Here is a 19,631-nt window from a genome sequence, read left to right as displayed (position 1 = left end):
GGGAACGGGAAGGGGCGGGAGCGGCGGCGGAAGCGGCTGATGGCGGGGATGGAGCTGGGAGGTGGCCGGAGCCGGTAAGCGCTGGGCTGGGCAGGGCCGGCTCGGCTCGGCTCCTGCCCTTGGGCCGCTGTCGCACCCGCGCCGCGCCGCGTTCTCCCCCTCCCGGGGCCGTGTGTCCCGGGGCTCCTCCCGCCCCGGCCCCGGACAGAGCCGGCCCGCAGTGAGGCAAAGCCTCCGTGCGGCACCTCCAGCCTGGGCGAGGCTGAGCCGAGCTTGGCCATACACAGCGGCTGTGCCGGGGGTTCCCGCTCGGGAGCGGCTCCCCGTGCCCGCCGGCCCCGCGGGGACACACGCACCTGATGGATGAGAGGCACTTCGCTGTCAAAGTAATTGCAGGGTGCCGTGGTGGGAGATGTTCCCAGGGAAAGCAAATTGATGTGCTTTCTTTATTTTAAAGCCTAGTCAAAACATGCTAAGCATTAATAGAGAAAAAGCACAATAAAATACCAGCCCCCATCCCGCCCACGTAATACCAGAAACAGGGAATCGCAGAGTAAAACAGGATAAATTTATGTGAAACCCTTTTCGTTCATGAGATTTGAGAATGGGTTGACCACTATCTGGTCATGCTTAACAGAAGGTGGTTTTCCTAATTCATTCATATGGAATAGGAAGGTTTTTCTCAATCATTCCTAGTTAGAAGACTAAAAATTCTGATTATCCTTATAGTTGGAATTGTTATGTTTACAAGTGCACAGGGGAAGCATTGCATCCTTGTTAGGGAAAAAAAAAAAAAAGGAAATATAGAATTCAATATAAATGTGTTGTGTTTGAATGCAACTTGTCTTTTCAACCTCTTAAGAGGGGATTTTTTCATTTAGTTATTACATTGTATTACAAACAATACTCTGCTAATGTGTCTAATTAATTGGATCCATGGTGGAAATGTATGTAGCTAGAAAGCAACAAATGCTTGAAATAATACTAGTACTATATTCTCCCTTTGGAGTTTAGAGGCTGAAGAAACTGAGGTTTTCCTCTACAAATGCAACTGATGTTGTACATGCAATGTGTCTTTTGCATTAGAATCTAATTATTGTGGGAGTTGTCTAAATTAGGGTGTATTTTTTTGTGGTTATGGAGTCCAGTTTTTGGCAGCACCATTAGATTTTTGCAGAGGCTCTTTGTGGTAAGCAAATCTCTGTTAAAGTCAGTATTTCAAATGTGTATGGCTGTGTATCTGTTGGTGAGCAATACTGTGACTCCAGCCAGAAAAATGTCATTAGTGATCAAATTGAAGGTCTAAGCTGAAGTCTGCTTCCTTTGAAAGCTAAAATAAATTGTTAAAAATGTTCTTAATATCTTAAATTAATTTTGTAATTTAATATTCACCTTAGGATTTTATTCCGTTATAGGTAATTTAGGTGGTTTTCTAGCATGGACACTGTTGCTAGCCATAGCTGTCATCTTCTGCAGCAGCTACACGAACAGCGCATCCAGGGGCTTCTCTGTGACTGCATGCTGGTGGTCAAGGGCGTCTGCTTCAAAGCACACAAGAATGTGTTGGCTGCTTTCAGTCAATATTTCAGGTATGTGATAGAAAATTCTTCTCTTTAAAAAGTTAGCTAAATGCTGTTGGCTGAGGTTTTCTCTGAGAAGGGTGTTTTTTTCTGTTGGTCGTAGGAACTCTTGGGAGTATAAGGAAAAAGGGGAAATTGTTTGTCCAGAGATGAAGTTGTGTCAAATATTCACAGTATGCTCTTCTTGACTGACTTGCTTATAGTGCTTCATATAATAGTTTCTGGCATGGACCTACATTCAGTATATCTCCAGAAAAAGATAACTGCTTACAAGGGACATAGTAGAGTATATGAACAGAGCCAAATAATGGATAGAATTGATAAAACATTATCCATTTCCAAATAATGGGACTTGTTTGATCAGTCATATTCGAAATAAAATGTGCCAGTATAAGTTATTGGTGAATCTCTGCTTACTCAGATTCTCAGAGACAACAGCTGTGTTTTACAGGTGGCCCATTGCACCACATCACTGCTTTCTTACTCTTCTCTACTACCCTCAATGGTGCCTCCAAATTTTGGAGGGTGCTGGCTCTCCCAGCTTAGTGTTTTATATTAGTTATGAGTAAGCTGTTAGATCTGGCAGTTTTTGCCTTGTTTTTTGAAACATCTCTAAAGCTTGACTGCTAATTCATTTGTAAGAAACCTACTTGAATGTTATGACCAGAGAAAAAAGATAAGAGGTTCCTTTTTCTCCTCTAGAGCTGTACTGCTGATGAAGTGCAATTATGCTCAAAGACCAAATTTTTAAAGTAGTTAAAAAGAACTAAGAGCTCAACTCCTATTAAAGTTCAGTAGGATATAAGTGACTAATTAATTTAGGCTCTCAACGCAGATCTGTTCATTGTAGTTCTGGTTTTAATTTAGATAGGATAGTCTAGATTTATGAAGGAATTTGGATGTGGGCACTGGCTTCAGAGTATCCGCTGCATTTGTGAAGTTTCAGCATAGACTCACATTTTGTTAAGATTTAGAGCTCATTGATACCATGCCCTCCTTTAACCAAACCCAAATCTGAGATTTAGCCCACAAAGAGGAACCATTAAGTTTGGGGCATTTTTTAGTGTAGGAAAGTAACTACATAAGAGTGACCTGACCCCATTTATATGTCATTGTTTACTGTGGAAGTATCAGGATTTTCATGGGTCCAGAGTTTTTGACTGAAAGAGAGTATGAACTCACTTAATCTAGGACTACTTGTCCTAGAAGAAGAACTACATCTCTGATGCTGAGAATACTTTACATCCAACAGTAAGAACTTTTGTGAATTCAGGCATTTTAACGATTCAATGATGATTCTGTGGGTATTGGTTTTACTGCTGTTTTAGGATTATGTACCTGTACTCTTCATTATCCTTTTACTTGGTTCTTATCCAGTACCAGTAAAAAAGTCCCTTTTTAGATAGGAGAAAATAAATTGAAAATAATGCCATCTTCTTGTTAATATTGCCATGCTCTTGTGTATTTGTGAAGAAAGAACTAGTGGTAAGACCTTTGATAGGCTTACTGATGTTGTTCAATGGACAAGCTCAGTTGCCAGAGGAGAAGAGTTTAGCTGACTTTGAGGTCTGTCTTCTCTGTTTTGCCAGAAAATTTATGTCCTGTTTGATCTGCCATTGATGAAAGGAGAAAAACCATTCTGAGTCAACCAGTTCTGCAAATGTCCATAAATACACCACTGCACCTAATATGTGATGAACAGTGGATAAGAAACCATAAGTACAGAGTGTTACGTGAAAACATTAAAAAATACAGAATTGAAGTTAGGTAAAGGATCATTTGCTTTGATTTATACTTCAAGTGCACTAATATATAAGACAAATCATTGAGCAGTTTTGGGGAATTCATCACCAAAAACAGAGCAATCTTTAGAGTACAAACTTGTTTCATACCAAGCAGCCTATTTGAGATGTATGTATGTTTTTCTTATTGTAGTGTTTGTGAATTATTCGTGTTTGTGTTTGAATATTTGCCTTATTTTATCAGGACCCTTTTCCAGAATTCTTCAGGCCAGAAGAATGATGTGTTTCACTTGGACATCAAAAACGTAGGTGGCATAGGCCAGATCCTGGACTTCATGTACACCTCCCACCTGGATCTTAGTCAGGACAATGTACAAGCTATGCTGGACATTGCACAGTGCCTCCAAGTGCAAAATGTGCTGAACATTTGCCACACCTTTCTAAAGGCCTCCACAGCTGTGGAGCAGGCAGCCAGCATGCCATGCAACAGTGTGTTTTCACTGCAGAACACTCTGGGTACAGATACCAGCTGTGCTGGGGATGCCTACGGGACAAACCTACTGCCTGAGTGCTCAGCTGACAGACAGACTAACAAAGGCTTGGCTGAGCAGAACTCACAGTCTGTGAATCTGCACACCCCATCAGGTGATGGACAGAAACCACCACAAGATTCCTTAGATGGCAGCTGCACAGAGCTCCCATTTAAACAGGCAAATTATTACTATAAACTGCGCAACTTCTACAGCAAACAGTTCTACAAACAAAACGCTTGCTCTGATCACGAGAGAGGAGCAGAACCAGCCTTTTCTTACAGCACATCCACGGAAATAAACACAGTGCAGAGTAATTCTTGCACTGTCAATCACTCTGAGTGTATTCTGGAAACCTCTGAGCATTTACCATCAAACTTCCTGGTTCAGTCTGCAAGTGAAGCTGCTCCAGACCAAAATGCAGAGAGCACGGTTGTGCAGCCCACCAGACAGATGCGGCTGAAAAAGGCAGTGCACCTCAAAAAGTTAAATTTCCTAAGATCTCAGAAATCAGCAGAGCAGCCCCCTGAGCAGCCCCAAAGAGGTGACAGTAGAATAACAGAAGTAATTGAACCTGTAAATGAAAGTGCCACAGACACAACAGATGTTAGAGTTACTGATGAAAAAGAAGCTGAAGATTTAATGAATTCAGAGAATTTTGAACAGACTGTTGAAATGGAAAGATCTCAAGGTCCTTTGGAACAAGAAGGACAATCACAGACTCTTCAGTCACAGAAACAATATACTTGTGAGTTATGTGGGAAGGCTTTCAAACATCCAAGCAATTTGGAGCTACATAAAAGGTCTCATACAGGTACAGTTATCAGTTACTTGGTCTGCAGACCAAATATTTCAGTTACACGGAATATCTTGCAATGTCTCTTGATTTAAGAGGTGCTGGTTAAGGGTCTACTTTCAAAAGGCTGTGGTTTTATTTTGTTGTTTTGTTTTTTTTTTTTAATGGATAATCGTACAGAAATAAAGAACTGTAATACCGAATTTTGCTGGGAGTTGTAGAAAAGATTTCTATGTATTTGAGGCTTTGGGTGCTTTTTCAAAGAACATCGTGTGAATTTGATGAAAATGAAATTTCAATGAAAATTTTGTTTTTGTCCTGCATTTAGATGAGTCATTTCTAGTCAGTTTGTCAGGTGGCCCAGATGTTGGAGCCAGATGACAACAAAAGGTGCAAACAAGTAAATGGTACTATAAGTGTACTAGAATATGTCTGTTCTCTCTGGTCATATATTCATTGTAAGATGCAAGTAATTGGGGCTTGGTAGTAATTTTTTCTTAACCTGTATAAATGTATCTTATAACAACTTTAATTGTGTTTACCTACAGAATAAGGCTCTTGCAGGCTGCAGAGTAAATGGGAATTTTGAATTAATGTACTTTGTTTTAAAAACTCACAGGTAATATTTTTAAACCTAACATAGATTTATTTCTAAGTATCTTTTTATTCTAGTGAAAAACAAGCCTTAGTTTAACTGCAAATATTTATTTTGTCTGTTCAATTTAATGACCATGTCCTTTTATTACGTATGCTTCTTTAGAAGAGTTTTTAAAAATTACCTTGGCTAGGCAGGTAACACCATTGATTCAAACTCCTTGAGATGGTATTACTCCTGGTTAAGCTGTTGAATATTTTTTGTTTTTCTTTTTCCCTGTATTAAATATACAAATGCATCTCTCTCAATCTTGTCAAATAAACATCATTTTGAAATGATCATGTATTGGTACTTTGACACTAAATATGAAACTCTGTTAGCAGACATTAATTTTTGTCAACTGATCCTTAAAATTAAAAGTTTTTTCTTCTATTTTATTAATGGAAAAATCTTCCCAGAACCTGAAAATATGAACATATTTTCTTGAAGTTTTCAATTGTTAGCTTTAACTGCTTCTATATGTTCATGTTGCTAAGACTTTTTCTAAAATTTGTTCTCCTGTGGAAGAGTTGCATATGTCTCTTACTCAGATCCTCTTTTTGCCTTGTATTTTTTTGAATCTTATCTGGTTTGACCTGGTATCATCCAGTCTATTTTAATATCCTAGATTTTCAGGAAAACAGATGATCAGATAGAAGACAAGAGCATCTAGAAAAGTCCCAGCTAACTGCAGTAACATGTTAGTTTGTGCTAGAGAGACCCCAGCATTCAGGAATTCTCAGCTGCTTTTCACACACCATCTTCTTCCAGTAGTTTTCAAAAATTCCAGACTTGAATGCTAGTTAATAAAGCATTAGCATTCTTCTATGGATGTGCTAAGATGACAAAAGTGTAAGAGCCTAAGTTTAACAAATACCAAGCACATCAAAGGATGGAAAAACTGAAGAAAGGATATGACTAGAAATGCTTGTTTGCTTCCTTCTTATTTTTGGGAATTACTCCCTGTTATTTGCCTGTTCTTCATGTTAATTCTTTTTTTAAAATACCCAACTAGTGCAAAAAGAGTGTTTGGGAAATTGCAGTGGATGGTGAGTAGGATGTTGATATTGGAAAGACCTGTAGCAGAAGGTACAGGGCACATCTGTGTTGTTACTGTTAGGTACACTGGTGGTTAAGTAATATAAGTGTATGCTAAACGCCATTTCTATGCATCTGCCACTTCAGAAAGGATAGCAGATTTCTAGCTATCAATTTTATTTAAAAACATTAATTTTCTAGAGCTAAGCAGAAGGGTTAGCAGGCATTTAAGTCTTACAGGGCTCACTGAAAGCCCTCCCAGTACAGCTTTCTGAAGAGATGGAGGAAGCTGATATGGACATGTCACAGTAGCAAACTTTTTTTTAACCCAAAAATGACAATTCTTTCAAAACAAGTGCTGTGGTGGTCTGGTTGTCAAGAAAAACCATGTGTGAAATTCTCTGCCCCTGAACACTAGGAACTACTAAAGAATTTACAGGTTAGCATGGGTGCATTGATGAGCTTTCTATGTGAAGGCAGCCAGACTGTGTTCAACAGTCATTGTGCTGGCATGTCTGACTGTTTTATTTGTATTGTTATCATGAACATTTAAAGGAATCTCTGAACAGAGCTTACTGCACTGACTTTGGTTGATTTTGACTGAATGTTACAATTTGTTCTTTATTATTATATTGACTTGTCTGAAAAAAAGGAAGCAAGTCTATCTCTTTTATATAGACCATACCTGTCCAGAAACATCCAGTGGTTTTGTTGGGGTATTTCATGTATTTTCAGGCAACATCTCAAAAGAGCAACCCAAAACAAACTTGGGCCCATGGAAAGAATTCTTGGCAGGATGGAACAGGAACAGAGTAGCGCTGCCATGTAATACAATACCTTGTTGATCCTCAACCTTTTCATTCTGAGTTTTGCTCAAGCTACTTCCAGCATTCCTTGCCTTAGTGAGTACAGCTCCTCACCTTTGTGATCTCATCAGGAACACCACTTCTGCCTCCATGCCTTTCTCCTCTGGAGCTGACACAACACTGCTCTGATCACTGTTGTGTACTTTATCTTCACCTCTTCTTGCAGAATGTTGAACAAGAAGGGATGAAGCAGAAGGTAGAAAGCACATGGCAGCTGAAGGGTTAAAAGTAAAGTCCCCTGCATTAAGCACTGTCTAAATTGTAGTCAGTTACTACTTTTCCCCAGTTTTTCTCTATTGCTGTTGATCCAGCCATGTATCCCACTATTGTGTACTTTGTCTTCTTGCAGGGTGTTGAACAAGAAGGATGCAATCCTGGTGTTCTCAGATGAGGTTTTTGGTTTGGAATTTATTGACAGTTGTAGAATCATAGACTAATTGAGATTGCCTTGGGTCTCCTGAGGTAATCTGCTCCAGGTTCCCGCTCAAGGCACATCAAATTAGATCAGGTTGTTTTCCTCATGACCTTGTGTAGTGAACATTTTGGACATCTCCAGAGACAGAGTTTCCACAACCTCTCTGGACAGTCACTCCCAGTGTCTGACCACCCTCATGGGGTAAAATATTATTTTCATGTATCTAATTGGAATTTGTCATGGTCAAACTTGCATCTGTTGCCTCTTTTCCCAAGACTGTATACCAGGAACAACCTGCTTGCATCTGCCCTCCCAAGCCCGTAGCCAGCAGTAAGATTTCCTGTGTGCCTTCTTTTCTTAAGGCTCCAGATATGGTCTTACCAGTGACAGGCAGAGAAGAAGAATCTTCAGTTTATTAGCTGCACTCTTACTAATACACCCTCAGGTCCAGTGAGGCTAATTGCCTCTGAGCAGTAGGTTACTTGATGAGCCCAGTGGTTTGGAGTTCTATGCAAGTGCAAAATTGTTGTCCAAAAAGTCATTTGATATTTCTTTTTCAAAAAAACCCTGTTTGTTTTATCTTTATCTTGTGGGGGGAAAACCTCCAATTGTTTGTACATCAGTACAGTTAGAATGAGGCTGCATGCAGCCTACAATAATTGTTTGGAGAAATTTGAGCCTCCAATTCCTCCCCTCTCCCTCTAGTCATTTCAGAGTGGATTCCTGTTCAGATACTATTCTTTTGGTCTCCAGTGACTTCTTTTTTGTATAGGTAATTTCTGCAAAAATTGCTTGCTATTGTTTTTTTATCCTCCATTTCATATTATCTTGACACTTTTATGGCTTTCAGAATCCTTCCTAGTTGCTACAGATCTGGCTCCCTGTTGGTTTCATTCACATTTGTGTTGTCAGCATCAGAATTTTTAGTATTTTGCAAGTTTAAAATCCTAATGAAATCAAGCCTCAGGGCTCTTCAGAGTTGAGTGACTTTATAGTTGATTTACTGGTTTCATAATTTTTATCTTTAATTGAAAGAAAGCTTTAATAAAACTGCAAGATTTCCATTCTTCATTAAGCAGACAAAGTAGGTAAAGCCTCGAGCTGTCAGACTAACTGCAAGGTTGCAATCTGTGAAGCAACATAACTGTGTGTTTACTCTGTGTCTTAAATCTAAAGAGAATTGCATTTAGTCCTCGATCTTAAAATATTTTGGAAGAACTTCATCTGTATTTGGCAGGAGGAAAGGGAAATGGAATTCCCACACCTGGATGTGGTAGATGTTGCTTGTAACATTTCCAAGGATGGAGGAAAAATATTGATGTAAAGAATACTTAATGGAAGAGAAGCCAAGAGGTGTTCTGTAAAATCAGGAAAATTAAAATTAAAGAAGTAAATAAAAATCTTTGTACAGATTTTTTTAATCGTGATCAAGATGAAACACAGCTTAAGATCTCTTTTTTTCCCTTTGGAAATATTCTGTTTTCAAAACCATATGGATTTACACTTGTTTTGTTGCCCTGCACATGTGCCCTGCACAAATGTCCTTTAAATGAGCAGTTAGACTCATAAAGATGATGATAAGTGTGACTGCCATTGAATGAATGGATTTTGAGCATCATTTTTGGTTTTAAAATTCTAAAAGATGAATTCTAAAATTTTATCAACAGTATAAAAACTAGGAAACCAGGAACTAAGCAGGAGGAATTAAAAAACACCTAAATGAAGTACTATAGAGGAGAAAAAGTTTTTACTAAAACATATTTGTCTTAAATTAACAGCAAGAGAATTGTACAGTCACATTCTAGATTGAGAGTCAAGTTATTTTGGAAAGCTGAAGTGGGCTGCATCAGTTTTTACTAAATTTGCTAATCTGTTTTTAGAGATTCAAGGATAACAGTTTTACATGTAAAAATTCAGAATTTTGGAGCAAAATACTTGGGTAATCTTCAGGTACTTCTATATAGGATGAGAATTTGAAGGCAAATATATATATTTTCTGGAACTGAACAGCTATGTGCTGAGCAGAGATATATGGTAGACATTAAAACCAGGAAACACAATTCTTCAAATTAGCTTCCCTTTATTCCTCCTTCTTTTTAAGAATGTGCAAGTGAGAAAACAAGTGCCCTTCCCATCACTGTTGCTGCTGGGCCTTGTCTTCTATTCTGTTTTTCCTGGTGTTATGATACTCCTTTCATTTAGAATCAAAGTATTTTTAAAATATTAAAACCTGCGCCCATTCATATCAAAACTCTTCTACTTGTTTTGAAAGATAAATTCTGAGCAAGTCTGCCTTACAAACTCAGGGGTAAAAGCTGTATTTCCCTCTTGAATTTCCCCTTAAATAGATGGGTAAGTATCCTTTTGGGGATATTTTTTACTCTTACATTACATGTTTTAAAAGGAAGTGTACCAAGTTTAAACATTTCTGTTCTACTGCAACTATTAGAATTATTACTATGTTTCTTCTTTTAGGTGAGAAACCTTTTGAATGTAACATTTGTGGGAAACACTTCTCACAGGTGGGAATATTTTATATATTATGGTACTTACACTTGAAATGCATCTCTGTGTTGATTCAAAAGTCTTGGGTTTAAGATTAGATTTTTTTTTGTTCAAAGACACAATTCACTCTAGGGATAAATTATTAAAATGTCTTATATGAAAAAAACATGTTGAATGTTTTAGATGTCTTTGATTCTGTCTGCTCTCAGTAGATGTGTTATGTATTTTACATTCAAATGAATGTTTAAGTATACAGAGCCACAACCATATTTGAAATACGAAGAACATTAATTTCCAGACTGTTCTTTTGCTTTATGCTTAAAGGTATGTTGTGAATAGCATTTTTACAGTGTCTGAAAAAAGTGCAGATTCAAGTTTTATGTAATGTATTCACAATACAGTTTCATCTTCCTAAATGGCATAAATGATTAAGTAGATTTGAGTCAGATAAAAAGAATTTGTATCCATATACGTGGGCTCAGTTTCTTTCAGTGAGAAAGAAACCACTACCTGTTGGAAGTGACAAAGCTCATCTATAATTTAGAAAAAACTTCTTGTGAAATTCCATACTTACATACAGGGCCTAAGCTTTAGCTGCTTTATTGGCCCTCCACTGTTTGCTTCCTATTCTGGGTGCAACAACTAATTTGTATTTCTACAAGGTTGGTGCCTAGTTGTCTCACATTTCCAAAATGTCTATTTCCTTTCTGATTTCATGGTTGAGAGGTGCACATGTAAGAACAGCAGACAATAAACAGGTGCATATTTTTATACTAAGATTACATAATTATGGTTGAATAGCTTTGGCATTTCTTACGGGTGCTGGTTTAAGTATTAGAGCTGTGTGCTTTTAGCCTACCCACCCACCACTGGTTGTGCTGCTCTTGCTTCAGTTTCACAGCCCACCGTGGGCCTTGTTTGACCCGTGAATCTGATGCCTTTGTGTCTTACACCTCGTTGCCAAATATGAATATAAGACTGCATCCAGTGAACAATACTGTTTCATCATGCTTATTGGGCAATTTTCAGCAAAACTGGGCATGATTTTTTTTAGGCAAAGAGCAGCATTTTCATTCATTTTGATGGCTGAACTTCCAGCTATTAAAAGAAAAACATGGATATTTCTAATTCCATTAAAAGTACTTTTGGCAAATAGAGTGGTATTTTGTACTACTACAGTGAGGGAAGAGGTGGGAAGTGTCACACAGTGTTTGACAGGCATGACAGACTCCTCATGCAGTGTGCTTTGCTCCTCTAATTACAGAAACAAACAAAACCCCTGACAAAGCTGGAAATTTCTGCCTTTTAATTAAACCCTCCCACACAGCTTCCCTTCCCTCCCTGTGACCTGACTGGCCTGAAGGGGCCGGCAGATACGTGTTCATGGACAATCCCTACACATCCAGCACAGAGCCAGAGCACTCAGCCTCTGGGCTGCAGCTCTTCCTCTGCTCATAGAGGGGTCTGAGCTACTTGCAATAAGATTCCACTCACCAGAAAGTAAGATGCAAGGATAATTACTATCTACTTTTTGCTTAAAATACCATCTCCGATCTTGTCCTTTATCTCCTCTGTCTGCAGGCACAGAAATAGAAACACTTTTCTTATTTAAGCCTTCATGTTCTGTGCCTGTGAGACAGTGCAGCTGTTGGGCCTGGTGGGATGTCTGCCCCTGCTGAATGTAGCTGATGGGCTGTGTGTTGGAGTGTGGAGCAGAAAACGAAAGTAGGGGAAATTGATGTGGGAAGTCATAGTTGGGAACAAACAGCCATCAAAGTCTTTGATTTTTGAGGAAAACATTCTTTTTTACTTCCAAGCCTTCATCTTCCCTTATTGCTTGTACACAGCTTGTTGTGATGTGAGCCCTCTCTGGCAGGTGATCCAGGATATTGTGTTTCACCTCCTCCTGCAGAGATTCTTTTGGGGGCCCAGGTGTATAAGGTGCTTCACTTTGAAAGCTTGCCATTTACAAAAGGACTAAGTCTGGTCCAAATTTAGGAGGAAGTCTATGCAACCATTTCAAGGATTCTTCTGAACATTTTTTTTTCTTTCACTGAAATGCAAGCAGAAATCCCCTTCGTTTTTTTTCCATTGGGATGGCATGTGATGCTTTAACCAAGGTTGTGTGCCTGCTTTAAAGCTTAAGAAAGAATACAAGCTATTGATGTTTTTACCGTTTTTTGTCTTAGCACAGATAGTAACAAGCTTTGCCCTCATTAGGAGGAAAGGACATATGCTTGTAATAAAGAAATGGATCTACTTGCTGCTTTCTGTAAAATGTTTTTATTCTTACTTTATATGCCTTTGTGGGAAGTTGTTGCTGCACTTAAAATTCACCCTTTGTCTTTATCTGGAATAACTTTCAAATGCCCCTGATGGGGTTTGTTTGTGACATGGATAGAAGTAAAGGTGCTGTCTTTTTTTCTGTACGTTTTTCTTAAATGCACTGTGATATAAAATCCCTTGTCTTTGAAAAGCAAAAATTATTCCATGATTCATCTTCTTCTTCCCCAGAAATAAGTACCTAATGCCTCTCCTTGAGTAGATTTCAGTATTAGAAAGTTTGGCCTTAGAAAACAGTTGTTCAGTCACACTGTTTGAAAAAGTGTACAGGGATTAAAGAAAGCTCTTTCAGAGTTCACACATTGATCCATTCAATACTGTCCTCTGTGTGTGTGTGTGTGTGTGTGTGTTTGTAGTACTTGAGTTCTGGGATATTATACAGTCTGATTACAGTGATAGATCATAACAGGTAATTTATTGTCTAAATGGGTCAGAAGGAATTTGTCTGGGTCTAATTTTTGTTATCTTACTGTGACTGATGAGGACATGATCATCTTTGCATCCCAAATTTTCTTTCCCATTGTAAAGGACTTGATGTTTACCTTAGATAAATAAAAACCAGGCAATTAATCTATCAGGAAGGTTTAAAAACTGACTGTGGAAGTGTGCACCATGTATGGAACATCTGCAGCTCTTCTACAAGGTGTGTCGTGTGCTTTGAGAGCTGGACTCAGTGGAGTAGCCATTGACAAGGACTAGTGGCTTTAAAACATTTCAAAAAAAGTTGGACTCAGTAAGAAGATTTTACCTAGTCATTGGCTGGCTGGCTGGCTGGACTAGCAACTAGCATGATTTTTAGAGGATTGAGAGAGGAAAGATATGTAACAAAATGGTTAGCAGTAGTCCCATTTGTTCTTTTCTGTACTTCCCATTCTGTTTTATTTAGGTATGAGTAAATAATTTCAGGTTTGGAGCATCTGAGTATTTTATGGATAGAAAAATGCTCACCCTATTATTTTCTTTTTAACCACCTGGTAGGTGAATTCAGACATCCTTGTGTAACAATATTTTATTTGTAGGACAGGGAAAGTGAGACTGACATGAACCATATTGCTAGTAAGTTAGTAAGTTTTCTTTTTCACTGCATTCTAGATAGCGTAGTCTTCATTTATAATTGGATCTGCTTTCAATTATAGGTCTTTCTTTTCTCTTAGCATTTGATTTCAGGCTTCTTGTTTTTATTTTTTTCCCTATTCTTGTCAATGGATAATTGCATACATAAACAATTTGAAGTACGTGGTAGTCTGTCTTTACTAGATAAGAATGCTTGAGTTCATACATGCTTTGTAGTCTTCACTGCCTTAGAAGTAGGAATAAAAAGCCAGTCTCATAGTTCCCATCATTATTTTTTTTAATCTGTATACAGCAACAGGCAAGCTGAATTTAAATATTTAAATGTTTAAATTGCTCTCCCTTCAGGCAGGTAATCTCCAGACACATTTACGTCGACATTCTGGTGAGAAGCCATACATTTGTGAAATCTGTGGCAAAAGGTGAGTAGAATTGTTCATCTTAGTAAAGTTAACATGAAAGAATTTGTTCATGTTTTCTGCTGATCTTCATGATAAACTACAAGCCAAGTGCTAAGGCAGCATGCTGCTCAGTTCTGTTTAGAAGATGCTGGTTTAAACATGTGCTGGTGGGATTAAAATACATAAATGTTTGCAATTGACTTGTTGTAAGATAATCAGTGTCACCAGAGCTTGTGGTCTAAATTTTTTGTGTATTGGTATGTAGGTAAGAATAGCATGGAGTGTATTTTGTTGTGTTATATGTATTGTGTTGTATATTGTTGTGTGTATTTTGAATGGTGTGAGTCACAATAAATCATGTGGGTTTGTACCTTTCCCTCATATTTTTGTCATTATTTGGTGATACTTTCTTTTTTTTACGTTTTATGAAATTCTGAAGTATGGGAAATTTGGCAAATTTAAGCAAAGTATTAAATGATTCTGCTAGCTAACAGGTGACAGAAAATACACTAATGCAGGAATAGCATAAAATGCAGAATGAATTAGTAACATTAATGGTAAAAATATTTGGAGGTTTTTTTCCTTGCATAAATTTAATTGGGCACTGTCAGTTTAAAAATGTTTTCTTAATTGCATCAGTTAATCTGTATTTTAGGTCGTAGTCCGTGTTCAGAACATCAGGCATTCATTCAAGCCAATTTCCATATGATAGTTTAGGGTAGTAAGGGCTTTATAAAGACACTGATTGGGTTTCTGTCTTGTGTTGCAGATTTGCTGCTTCTGGTGATGTTCAGCGTCATATAATTATTCATTCTGGAGAAAAACCTCACCTGTGTGATATCTGTGGCAGAGGTGTGTAAGAACCAAAGCTTCTGTCTCAGGCTTTTTGACCGAAAAGTGAGGAATCATTTTAATCTCAGAGCCTGTCATATTCTTCTAGGTTTCAGTAACTTCAGTAATTTAAAGGAGCACAAAAAGACCCATACAGCAGATAAAGTATTCACCTGTGATGAATGTGGGAAGTCATTTAATATGCAACGAAAATTGGTCAAGCACAGGATAAGGCACACTGGAGAGAGACCATACAGCTGTTCAGCTTGTGGTAAGGTTCACTGTGCATTGCTTGGTTGTCTTTGCTTTCCAAATGATGAGTAAAAGTTCCTTTGTCAGCAGAGTAACAATTAATCAAAACTATTTTAAGTTGAAATACCATGTTGTGAAAGTCAGTCACAAAATTTTCTCTTGCATGTTTCATAGTCTTTCATTTGGTGTAATAAACTCCTTTATTGTAAGTTTAAAAGAGAATTTCAGTTGAAAATTAGAGAAAGGAATTAGGAAAGTAAGAGGAATCAACATTGTGTGTGTTTGCCAATGTGTTTGCTACAGAGCTGCTCAGAGTAGCTGCTTCAAAAATAGATTTCTTTTCAGAGTAGTCCTTTTGATGGGAAGTTAGGATTGACATCATTTGGCTATTGATGGAGTCTTTTATTTTTCCAGTTGCATACCATTTGATTTTAACTCCATTCACCCATAGAGTTTGATAATAACAACCTTTTGCTACTTTGCTTCAGCCTCTGGAAATAAAATCAAAACATGATCAATATTTCAGAACACTCATTTTCAAAATCTGTTAGATAGGCCATACTGCCAGGAGGTCTGAAAATGTCTTCTGATCCGGTACATCTTGATCTCTTAGGTTACTTGGGATCCTGCACAGTTTGTTGGTGTTTTTTTGGCCATTATGTGTTATTTAGACAGAATTTCATTCATGTTCTGAGGAATCAGCTTCACAGGAGGGTAACTTCCTATGTTCAAATCCAGCTGCAGTATGCTTTATTTGCACTGTCTTAAGGCACAAGAAAAAGTCAATACTGTCAGGAGGCCTTGCATCAGAATGAGGAAATAGATACACAGGATACAAAAGTAAAAACAGTTGTGTTGCTGCTATTAAACAGGCTTGTTTTCATTTTGTCTTGTAGTGGTCTTCTGAATATTTTTGATTTGTGCAAAGAGGATCTGGTGAAGCATTAAGAAATCATTCACATTATGCAAAACATCCAGATGTATTACTCCAGTAATTTTTAATCTTATCATAACTGTTTAATACCAGTGTCTGTTAAATGGTTCTGAAGAGAAATCTGTGCAGCAAAATAAAAAGTATGCTGCTGAAAATTGAGACTGCAGTTGTATTGGGCAGTCATTTAAAATGATTCATTTTAGATGGTCCTTGCAAAATAAATGAGATAAAAATTACAAGCTTACTTTTACTATTTTAAAGAATGTGAGGTGTCTCAATCTTGTGGCAGTTCTGGAAATTAATTATCTCTTTTTCTGCTTGTTCTCCTACACTTTGCCTAGGCTCAGCCTCAGACTCTTTTCTTAGCAATATGGTGATTGAGCTTATTTGAGTCTGTAGCTTTGAAGATAGACCAACAACTGAATATTTTTCTGTGTTCTAATATTTACAGCAATAAAAAATTATAGTTCTCACACATTCTCTGGCCAGAATGTAAAAAAGGACTGCTGCATTATGTTAGCCTAAAGTAAACAAAAAAGCTAACTTTGTCAGCAGTTTGAGAGTAGTTCCTCGGTAATGAACAAACCATTTCTTTCTATAATGCAGCTCTCACTTGAAGAATATATTTAGAAGCTTATCAGCATACTGTTTTTCCAGACAGACAAATTAAATTGATAGTTTAATTTATTTGTTTCTCTGTTAACAGAGAAATTCTGTTAATTTATTTTTTTCTTTGAGACAAACTGAGAGCACTCACAGTTTTCATGTACTAATGGATATTCCTGTCTCTGGAGACAAAAACTAAACCCATTCATTGGGAAACACAAGTTAGACAATCAGATCGAGAAGAAGAAACAAGTTAGTGGAATTGTAAAAATAGATGGAACTTGTTTGAACCTGTTCTAGATAAGTGATGGGACGTTCTTTATTGCTTGATAGTTTTTGTAATTAAAATGTCAGAGCCCAGGAAATTCCTCTGACTGCCCTGGAGGATTGGAGACCCTGCCAGGGGGCTCGGAGACCTCGACACAGAGCCCAAGACCACCTGTGCCTTTGATTTTGACCCATGGAAAAAATTACCAACCTTATATGAGGATCTGCAAGCCACGAAAGTTTGAGTAGAATGATAGCAAATTTATCACAGGGTGAAAATGTAGAATTTTGGGGTTTTTAAAATGGGGGTTCAGGAGGCAAGATGGAGGAATCTGGGCATGTCCAGTCTTTCTTCTTCTTCTTCTTCTTGGCCTCCATCTTCTATGACGGTGGCACTTTTGGGTTGGTTTAGGGTAGAGACAAACTTTCTAACATAGGTGATAGGTATTGGGAAATTATTGTAAATAATGTACAGGTAGTTTTTAGTATAAAAGGCAACACTGCCTCCAAGGGTGGTGAACAGACCTCAGCAGGCCAGAGAAAGAATGTTATAGATAAGAAATAAAAAACAACCTTGAGAGCCAGAACAGAAGAATCCTGACTCCTCCTTCGACTGCCGGGCTGGGAGAAGGCACTTGTACGTATCTCGGGGTCGCTCTGACCAGCGGAAATAACGAGACTAAAGCACGTGTCGGGATGAGACGTGCTTGTGTCGGGAGCAGTGTGTGACCCTGTCCTGGTCCCTTGCAGGGAAGTGCTTTGTGACCGTGTCCTGGTCCCTTGCAGGGAAGTGCTTTGTGACCGTGTCCTGGTCCCTTGCAGGGAAGCGTTTTGTGACCGTGTCCTGGTCCCTTGCAGGGAAGTGCTTTGTGACCGTGTCCTGGTCCCTTGCAGGGAAGTGCTTTGTGACCGTGTCCTGGTCCCTTGCAGGGAAGTGCTTTGTGACCCTGTCCTGGTCCCTTGCAGGGAAGCGTTTTGTGACCGTGTCCTGGTCCCTTGCAGGGAAGTGCTTCGCGGGCTCCGGGGACCTGCGGCGGCACGTGCGGACGCACACGGGCGAGAAGCCCTACACGTGCGAGACGTGCCACAAGTGCTTCACGCGCTCGGCCGTGCTGCGGCGGCACCGCAAGGTGCACTGCAGGGCCCTCGAGGAGCTCGCCCGAGGGATGGAGACGCCCGAGCTGGACAAGTCCCAGAGCTCCGACTCCTTTGGCCCGGAGATGTCCGTCACGTTGTTACCAGTGTCTGTTAAATTTCCCGTTCATCCCGCTGGAAGCTCCCCTGAATTCGACAGTTCCGCGGATTCTTACTGTAAGCTGCGGTCCATGATCCAGCACCACGACTCGGCAGACGCAGAGAAACTCGGTGTGGATTCTGGCAAGGCGCTGAAAGGCCCGGCCCAGCCGGCCCCAGCCGCACCCCCGGCGTACGCGTACCCCGAGGTGGATGTGCCTGCGGCAGAGCAGCCCCTGCAGGCCGAGGGCATGGCCCTGGTCCGCCCCTCCGTGCCCGGCCTGGAGGCCGAGCCCCTGGGCAGCCGCGCCTCCTCTGCCGCCTACAAGAGCAACGAGGGCCCCTTCTTCTCCAGCATGACCCTCTGGGGCTTGGCCATGAAAACCCTGCAAAATGAAAGTGAGCTGGAACAATGAGGGCTCAGCTGGCTGTACCAAGACTTCTCAGAGGTGGTTCATGTGGCTGCAGTTGCACTGCAGCACGGTCAGTTGTTAGGCCAGGTGTCTTGGACACTGACAGGAATCAGAGTGCTTGTTCCCAGAACCACATGTAGGCTGCCTTTATTTACACTGCTTCTCAGCAAAGTTTAAATGCACTGTTGGGGACCTTTGTTGTTCTGTGACTGCACTGTGTAGCCATGATTTACTAAAATTTGCCACCAGCTAAATTTACCATTTAACTTGGAATTTTTTTACCTAAAAATTGAGGAAAGGATGGCCAGTGTCTAAGTTCATGATATGGGTACAGTTCCAAGCATGGATCATCAGAGCTGTGTGATAGTGTAGATATGGCAGGAGGAAAATGCTTAACCAATCTCTAGTGAACCTGAGTTTCAGTAGTGGCTCTCTTACCAGTAGGGTCATTGGGTTACAGGACCTGAGTATTGTGACATTGAATTTAAATGGTAAATACTGGGCAATATTTGTGATAGTGCAAAGTAACTGTATATCTAGAAACTTTATTTTTTTACAATAAAACCTTTTTTTTAGTATTTTATAAATTGTTTTGCACAGCAGATTATTTGTAAAATGAAGGCGAAGATCAAGTTGTGAATAAAGAGAAATTGTTTTATACTGCTTGATGTATTTTGTCTTTCTAAGGATTTTCAGTAGTTCCATCTATTCCAGGTATCTTTGCAATGCTAAAGAGGGTGCCATCACAAGAAGAGCTGCACTATAAAATAAATGCAATCAATACACCAGTAAGTTGTCTTGCACTTGAATGAGTATAAGACATTGGCTGATTAATGGAATAAATAGACTGTCACAGCATAGAAACATTGCTTAGATAGGCCTTTTTATGCTTTAGTGCTTTGAATAGTTACTGCATTTCAAACTGCTTGCTACAGATACTTTTTAACATTCTGTGGAAATTTAAAGTTTGGAAAATACAGTATTCTTCTATCTTTTTAAGGTGTTTTTCCTCCAAGAATTCAAAACTAGTTGTTACATCTCTTGTTGTGTTAACCACCATACACTACAGTTTGGGGCTTCACTTCCTGGCTTCCTTTACTTGGTCCCTGCACCTTCCTGAACTGATTTCAACCTGAGTTCAAATGAGAGAATGTTTCTGGCCAGAGTGCAGCAC

At 39.2% G+C, this 19,631-nt stretch overlaps 1 protein-coding gene across 3 annotated transcripts; it reads left to right on the top strand.

Annotated features, from left to right (window-relative positions):
• The first annotated feature begins 14 nt into the window (after window positions 1-14).
• Window positions 15-19,100, top strand: ZBTB49 (zinc finger and BTB domain containing 49). Of its 3 annotated transcripts, none has more exons than XM_063157633.1 (8): window positions 15-74; window positions 1,416-1,589; window positions 3,567-4,666; window positions 10,077-10,123; window positions 13,869-13,942; window positions 14,691-14,773; window positions 14,862-15,023; window positions 17,778-19,100. In XM_063157633.1, exons 2-8 carry the CDS (start codon window positions 1,438-1,440, stop codon window positions 18,458-18,460), a joined length of 2,301 nt encoding a protein of 766 aa, XP_063013703.1. In that variant the 5' UTR covers window positions 15-74; window positions 1,416-1,437; the 3' UTR covers window positions 18,461-19,100. The 3 variants fall into 3 exon arrangements, with proteins under 3 accessions (XP_063013703.1, XP_063013704.1, XP_063013702.1); XM_063157634.1 differs by lacking the exon at window positions 15-74 and adding an exon at window positions 292-386 and having other exon boundaries at window positions 17,814-19,100; XM_063157632.1 differs by lacking the exon at window positions 15-74 and adding an exon at window positions 292-386.
• Window positions 19,101-19,631: the final 531 nt, after the last annotated feature.

Source organism: Melospiza melodia, chromosome 5 (genome assembly GCF_035770615.1).
Source record: "Melospiza melodia melodia isolate bMelMel2 chromosome 5, bMelMel2.pri, whole genome shotgun sequence".
Taxonomy (NCBI): domain Eukaryota; kingdom Metazoa; phylum Chordata; class Aves; order Passeriformes; family Passerellidae; genus Melospiza; species Melospiza melodia.
This window is presented reverse-complemented; position numbering and strand designations above follow the sequence as displayed.